This window comes from Arachis stenosperma, chromosome 1 (genome assembly GCF_014773155.1).
Source record: "Arachis stenosperma cultivar V10309 chromosome 1, arast.V10309.gnm1.PFL2, whole genome shotgun sequence".
Taxonomy (NCBI): domain Eukaryota; kingdom Viridiplantae; phylum Streptophyta; class Magnoliopsida; order Fabales; family Fabaceae; genus Arachis; species Arachis stenosperma.
Window position 1 is genome coordinate 125823671 of NC_080377.1, and position 8049 is coordinate 125831719.

Below are 8049 nucleotides of genomic sequence, written 5' to 3' on the forward strand. Positions count from 1 at the left end.
AATGGGGAACTGGAGAAGGAGAATCATATCTATGTGAACTCTTCTGTTCATTCCCAGATGCACTTCTTTTATCATGACAATTAATCATCTATTTATACTTAATAATGTTCTCAACATGTTCAAGGGTCTCAACACATGCTAAATTGCTACTGGATCTTGTACTAAGAAGGCAAAGCAGTAGTCAGCAGTATGCAGTCTTTTATTCATGAATTGCTAAATTTGAGATCCAGGTATCCAACAATGACACGGAAAAGCAAAAGAGAAAAAAAAAAACTCAGGAAGCATAACATTTCGTTAAAAATTCTAATAAAACTGCCCTGAACTTCAGCTAAAAAGGATAAAGACTGGTGACTAGTGACTTCTCTTCATCGCGGATATCTACCGCGGGAGGAAGCAGCAACTTTTTAAAATACTCTTTGAATTTCTATTTCCCGGAGCATGAAAATGAGAGCGGGTTGGACTTGAGACAAGAAATATCAAACAATTCGATGAATCTCTGATCCGAAACTCTGGCCTTGGCGCCTGCAAACCTTTGGTACTCATCAAATACAGAAGATAGGCACCATTTCTGCAATCTTCTGATGCATCCCACAAGGCAACCAGTGCGATGCTGTTCATTGTAGAAGTATAAAAGGATCAGATGCATTGATAATTCAAAACTATTATATTCAAATAAGGGAGAAAGTGATTGCCGAATACCTTCCCTCGTTTACAATGAATTAGTACTGGGTGGTTCCTGACATCTGGGCAACAAAAGCATGCAAAGATTAAGGAAACAAATTACTAAACAAGCTGTGTTATAACTACTATACAAGTAGTTTAGTTCAAGAGAGTAGTAATACCGAGGACTACTTTCAAAGCTTCACGAACTGTGTCATCTGGGATGTTGACAAAGGGTTCCTGTCCACAGCATATATGTTATCAATGTGTATAACTTAGTGTACTTCAGACATAAGTTAAACATTACTTTCTTAAACTTCTGCTTTTTCTCCCTTGGCATTCACTCAGGAAGAATAACAAATTCTGGGGAGGGTGTTTGTTGTAGCTTAATGTTTAAGAGATAACCAACATTTACTGGCAAAAAGCTACAAATCCTACAATAGCCTCTAGAAAAATATCACTGAAGGGTGCAAAAAATTGAGTAACTCTATAATAGGATGCAGTTTAAATTTCCTGCTTTAGAATTTGATCTCATAAGGAGAGTCTGCATTAGACAAGTTAAACTGCAAGAGGGGCTTAACTGGACTAATTCTTGAAAAAAATGCCACTACTCACTCCGGTGCTTTGAATCTCATTAACATTGAAGTGGACTTAATTTGAAGTGTTCCTATTGACTAAGCTAAGGTCGAGTGGGTTTAAAGACCGTTTTCCATACCCAAACCTTTGCTGCTTTATGTGAAACAATTTCCACAAATAAACATCGGATTCACAAGCCTCAAAGCACCATTATGATACCAGTCCTGCAAGCTTTGGATTATCCTTTAATGACTCCACATTTGGACATTTGGTTATTGATATTGGTGGATTATTCAGCTAATAAGTGTTATTATTAGTAGGTGGTGTCGGTAAAGAGTTTAGTTTGTGATAACCATCTTAATCGCAGCACAACTTTGACAATGACACCAAATATTAATATGCTTATTCTAGATTATCCTTTTGACAGGGAATGGAACAAAGAATTAATTCCAGAACTCCAGCTTTAATTTCATTTGTTAAATAGAGATGAGATGTCTGCTAACACAAGGGAATGAAGGTGCAATTTTTTTCACAAGACCCCAAAAAAAAAAGCGGTAATTTTTCCTAGATAGGCTTGAAAGATGTAAGCAAATTGAACTAAAACCATCAGTAACTTGTAAATTGTAATATACAACCGGTTCTTTCCAACGCAATATGGCAACAATACAACGGATTAAACATACCGTAAAAACAAATATTAAAGTTCATGAAGAGATATCAAGCTTGCAACTGAAAAATTAATTGGATATAACAAAATCCAATACTTTAAAGGAGCAATCAAATCTTTATCTATAATTATTAGCAGGGTCAGTTAAACTTCATAAGCAACTGGTTCAGTTAAACAAACAAGAAGAAATAAAAGAGGATCAGGACCATAAGGACAACTAAAAAGCAAAAGGCATACGCTTCTTGGTCCACAAGATTCTATTCCAAACCAAATGTAAATGCATATGAAAGTCAACTATCAAGGCAATTTTCCATAAATACAGCTACTTACATTCGGTAAATCAATCTCCGTTTCATTTAGTTAGTATATAAAAAAGAAAGGCAATTTACCATAACTACATCAAATTCCACACACTTTGAAAATTTAATCTTCAAACTACTATTTGAATTGTACGCAGCACTGCAGGAACAGATCACAATAGCTAGATGAGACCTCAGTAAAGAGAATGAGTTGATTTGACGAACTTGGGATTTGAAAAATTACAATAAAATGAAAAGCTAGTTAGATTATTTACAACTACAAGAGGCATGAAAAACAAGTGATGGCAGGCAAGGATTGAGGTCCAGAAAAGATTACAAACCTTACATCCATCGATCCCGAATTGATAAAGCTTTATTCCGTTGGCCTTGAGAAATTCAGAAGTCACTTCTGGATACGGTTCAGGGCACAAACATCTGCGTCAAAACACAGGGATAGAAAGTCAGAAACCCCAACGATGGCTTCAAAATTCAGAATCTCAAATGCAGAGGCAGAGGCAGAGGCATATGGAATGGAAGACTCACATAACAGTGCGGAGACGAAGGGATTTTAAGAAGCTGAAGTTGGCAGAGTCGGGAAAACCAGACCTAAAAATGCCTTGATCGACCATGGCGAAGTTGAGCGGCGGCACGAATACGTCGTCGTCGGCGCCGGCGGAAATCTGGCCGTTGGAGTTGTTGGAGTTGTCGAGCTTCATGATTTTTGGCGCCAAATTGTTCTACAGTGAAAGAGCACTGAAAATTTAGAAGGAAGAAAATGTCAATAGTATTAGGTTGAGAAGCGATTCAGAGAATCTCCCGTTTAGAGGATCTATATAATTTTAGAGGAGAGAGAGAGAGAGAGAGAGAGGAAAAGGTTAGGAGCATAGGATCTCCGATAAGATGCTTTGGTTTCGAGTGTGGTGAGGTATGAGTGGGTACGAAAGAGACGGAGATGGAATATGCTATTTTATTTTTCTGCCATGACATCCGAAACCGCACCGAAAATCCCAACCCTCCCTCCTTACCCTTCTCCTCCTTCCAATCAACTTACTATGCTTCTGTTGGTTTCCTACCGAGTCTCAACGCTTTTCACTTGTGCCAGTTTTTGATCTGGCGCTTCGGACTTGGAACTGCTGAGCTGTTCAACAAACAATACAAGTTTGACCTTCTTGCTTTCAGTGTGTGTGGGTAAGAGTTTGGGTTTGGACTTTGGACTGATCCTGTGAATTGACCAAGACTGACCCTACATGCATTGCTGGCGAGTTTATGTGAAGCCAAATCACCAAAAGAGTGCTAGTGCTCTCTCTTTTAACAAAAATATTATTTATATATTAAAATTAATTATTAATATATTTATATATAAATATATGTGTAATTTAATTTATTTTAAATATATTTTTATATTTTAATATACAATTTATATTAATAATTAATTTTGATGATTGATTTTAATATATACATAATATACCTTTTTTTTTTAATTCCTTGCTGTTTACGTGAATTGGCCACTATGAAAGTTGCACCCGTCTCCGATAATGACACCAACAAATTACTCCTAAAGGCTTTCCACGCAAACTCATTTACATGGAAAAGTAATAATATGATAATTATTAATGCGACTGACTTGGTTATATACTGTATATTAATACCAGGAAAGAAAAAGAAAAGTAGGCGAAACTTAACTTGGCTTGTGCTTGTGCTTGTGCTTGTGCAGCTGTGCATGATTGCATGCCTTCTCTCAAGAGTTTGGCTGCTATTGGAGAAAGATTTTAACCATTCAGATTTAATTTTGGAAGAGAGACAGAGTGAGAGAGAGAGAGTGAGAGAGGGAAATAAATGGCGAGAGTGAGAGTGAGAGAGGGGTGAGAAATATACAATGGGGGTAGAACTAAGGAAAAACAAAAGAGTCCTAAAAGCTATTACGAAAATGCACTGTATGAGATGAGATTAAGAGGAAAGGTTATGTTGGTGGGGAGACGAAATACAGGAAATTGACGAAGGAAAAAATTTGGTACAGACAGTGATGAACATGAAAGCACCAGAAAAGGCAGAGAAAGAAAAAAAACAAGATCTGCATGAAAATGGGTGGACAAAGAAGGTGAAAGTATTAGTGGCAAACGAGAATCTAGACTGATTACAAATAAGTCTACTAGGCGGAACGATTATAATTTATTGAAAGAAATGGTTGGGAAGAACATGCATCAAGTAGTTCAAATACGGGAATTGTGAGCGTATAAAGCTCTTCTAACTTTTGATTCTATGTTGAGTGCGGAAGAGGCTTTTTGACGTTAAGATTTTTTTTAGTAAAGAATTTATAAAAATATTCGCGTTGTAGATATAGCTTCTAAACTAACAGAAATCCCTTCGTACAAAAGTTTTGGTTGTCACAAGTAACAAACCCCTAAATAAATTGATAACCGAAGTATTTAAACCTCGGGTCGTCTTCTCAAGGAATTGCAGGGGGTATGTTCTTATTATTGGTTATGAGTTTGTAAATTGGTGGTTTTAAGAATGAGGAACAATTATGATGAATGACAAGTGAAATAAGTAATTGACTGTAAAATAAACTCTTGGCAAGGTATGAGAACTGGAAGTCCTATCCTAGTTATCCTTATCAATTGTGATGAGAATTGGATTTTTTTTCCCACTTTGTTAACCTCTAACTATGAAGGTAAGTCAAGTGAATGAATTAATTCGAATCCTCAAGTCCCAATCTTTCCTTAGGAAAAGTTAGAGTTATTGGATCTCGAATCAATTCTTGAAGAATTCCAATTTTCAGTCAACAATGAGTATGATAACTCAAGAGTTACCCATTAATCAACCAAAGCCAAAAGGGAATAAAACCTACTTGAATGAAAATAATTTGGATGGAGCACAAGCATCAATAACATAAATTAGAGAAAACAATCATAAATTTGAAATACCTCAATTGCATTAATAAAATAAAATCAATCCAATTATGAAAAGTCATAAGCCAAATAAGCAACATCAATAATCAACAATTAAGAGGAGTCGAAATAAAAAGATATTGAACCTGATGAAGAGTTGAAATAAATCCTAATTTCTAAAAATCCTACCTAAATCCTAAGAGAGAGGAGAGAACCTCTCTCTCTAAAAACTACATCTAAAACTAAAATTATGAATTATGAGAGCATCCTTATGAATGGATGCATTCTCCCACTTTATAGCCTCTAATCTGTGTTTTTCGGGCCGAAAACTGGGTCAAAAATAGCCCAGAAATTGCCCCCTGCGTATTCTGGTACGTTCAGGTCGTGGGGAACATAGAATTAAGCACTGAACCCTCACTGGTAGTGTATATCACTCTAATCTCTCTAGTGTATAGGGTAATCACTCTACTCTTCTCTAGTCATGCTTTCTAAAACTTTGTTCTTCATCTAATCAATCAACAAATATTTAGCATACCAATGCAAACATCACGAGGTCTTTTCAGAGTTGTAATGGGGCTGAGATAAAGGTAAGGGTATATATAAGGCTAAGTGAGCTAGTAAAGTGAATCCTTGAGTAGTCTAAGATCTCACCTAACATATACATACTCTATAAAAATTTTAAAATTATACTTAGCTTCCCATAATTTTCCCACTTTTTATCACATACTCATGTACCAATTTTATTTTGATTTTACTTCCATGTGCATTGATTTCTCTACTAAACTTATTATTGGGGTAATTTTGTTCCCTTATTCATAAATTTTTTTTTTGAATCATAAAAGCAAACATAACTTATTAATGCACATGGATTTTCCATTATTTTTTTTTCTATTTTGGTTTTTTCATGAGTAGGTTCCTAAATTCCCAATATTCAAATAAATTAGAAACATGATACATTCCTTTATTAACCCATGTTCCCACAGTTTCTCCACACTTAAATTATACACAATATCTATCTTAAACTAACCAAGGATTCAACTTGGGATTTTTATTTTGTTTTTCTGCTTAAGGCTAGTAATGTGGTTATGAAATAGAAGGGGGTTAAAAAGTTCAAAGTGGCTAACAAGGGTGATGTAAAAGGTAGGCTTATTTGGGATAAGTGAGCTAATAACAAATAATGGCCTTAATCATATGTAAGCATGTAAATACACTAAATAATGGACATATAGAATGGAACAAAGCAGAGATTGCAATTATAGATAAGGAAACACACAAGAATAAAAATTTATGGTTAAATAATGTAACCATATAAATAAGCTCAAAATCTCACAGGTTGTGTGTTCTTTGGCTCAAAAACCATGTTCCAAATACAACTTCAAACAAGTGTAACAAAAAATTTTATTCAAATTAGTGAAATGCTATAAAAAGTTTCTTGCAAAAGAAATTATTACTTTAACCGAGTGGTAAAATATGAAAAAATCAAACAAATATGCAAATGCAACAAAGAACTATCAAATAAAATAAAATATTGGTGTTGAAATAGGAAATAACTAACCCATGGAGATCGGTATCGACCTCCCCACACTTAAAGATTGCACCGTCCTCGGTGCATGCTAAGATGTGCAGGTGGACGGGTTGTTCCAACTGATGCTTTTCTCCAAAGATTGTGCAGATGGACTTGTCTTCTCTCCCCATGTAAACGTCTTCCGCTTCCCTTCCGGATGACCATCCTGAAAGAAAATAGGAAAGAAAAGTAACCCAGAAATAAAGATAAGAAAATAAATGAAGTATGGTTGGGTTAATGCCAAATGATAAGGGTCTCATTTACATGGAAGATTCAACATGTACGTGAGAAAACAATAGAAGCCATGGCATGCCAGTGGGCAAAATGTACAACAATGGGAAAGAGAGTGGGTAATGAAAGACAATGTAAGTTCATGCCAATGCAAAAGGAATACAGGTATAAAAGATTGACATTGACAGAAAATTAACATTACCCAACATTGTAAAACAAGTCACTAAGCATCAAAATAACACCAGAAAAGATGCGACAGTTAAATAAGAAAATCAACACCAAAGGAAAAATAATAAATTTAGAAAAGAAAAGAAAAATATGCACTAAATTAAAATGCAATGAATAAAATATGCAAATAAATTAAGTAAAATAAAATGAAAGATAAGAAGAATGAGAGGGGAAAGAAGTGAGGAAGAAAGGAGGGAGGGAAAAATTAGGATTGGGGAAGAAAAGACAAGATATTTGGCAAATTAGGATAAGTTGTGCGGCGCAAGCGACGCGGACGCGTAGGGCACGCGGTCGCGTGACTTGCGTTTTAAGTTAATCGACGCGGTCGCGTCGGTCACGCGGACGCGTTACTCAGGTTATGCTACTGGCGCGAGGGCAGCCTCGCGCTCGCACAACTCTCTGTTCAAAATCTTATTTTGCCAAATTTTGGGTGACGCAATCACGTGGGGCATGCGATCGTGTGAGTGGGCTCCAGAAAGGAATGACGCGGACGCGTCGGCGACGCGGTCGCGTGATAGAGATTGGTGCTGGAGCACCACTCTCGCACAATAATTCGTTGTGCACCCTTTTTACGTCGAAAATTAGGGCACGCGGCCGCGTGGGGCACGCGGTCGCGTGGGAGGCCATTATTCTCATGTGACGCGGACGCATCAGCGACGCGGTCGCGTGGGACGATTTGGGCCACTGGCACGCCTCCAGCCACGCTCCAGCGTGACTCTCTGTTCGTTTTTATTTTCTCCCATCTCCTTTCGACGCGGACGCGTCGCTGATGCGGTCGCGTCGCGTGGCATTTTTTTTAACATGCAGTATGCAGAATGTAAAATGATATGAATGTTATGAGTAATTCCAGGTTCAATAAAAAAAATAAAACTCAAAAACAAACAAAACGAAATAGAATAAATTGAAAAAGAACGATCATACCATGGTGGGTTGTCT

The 8049-nt window shown here is 36.6% G+C and overlaps 1 protein-coding gene across 3 annotated transcripts; it reads right to left on the bottom strand.

The window, feature by feature from the left end:
- Positions 1–178: 178 nt before the first annotated feature.
- On the bottom strand, positions 179–3939 carry LOC130940441 (probable tyrosine-protein phosphatase DSP4). Of its 3 annotated transcripts, none has more exons than XM_057868570.1 (6): positions 3886–3939; positions 2746–2939; positions 2544–2637; positions 843–900; positions 700–743; positions 179–610 (listed from the first exon to the last, which is right to left on the bottom strand). In XM_057868570.1, exons 1-6 carry the CDS (start codon positions 3922–3924, stop codon positions 425–427), a joined length of 615 nt encoding a protein of 204 aa, XP_057724553.1. In that variant the 5' UTR covers positions 3925–3939; the 3' UTR covers positions 179–424. The 3 variants fall into 3 exon arrangements, with proteins under 3 accessions (XP_057724553.1, XP_057724561.1, XP_057724568.1); XM_057868578.1 differs by lacking the exon at positions 3886–3939 and adding an exon at positions 3254–3387 and having other exon boundaries at positions 2746–2955; XM_057868585.1 differs by lacking the exon at positions 3886–3939 and adding an exon at positions 3254–3339.
- Between the last annotated feature and the right edge of the window lie 4110 nt (positions 3940–8049).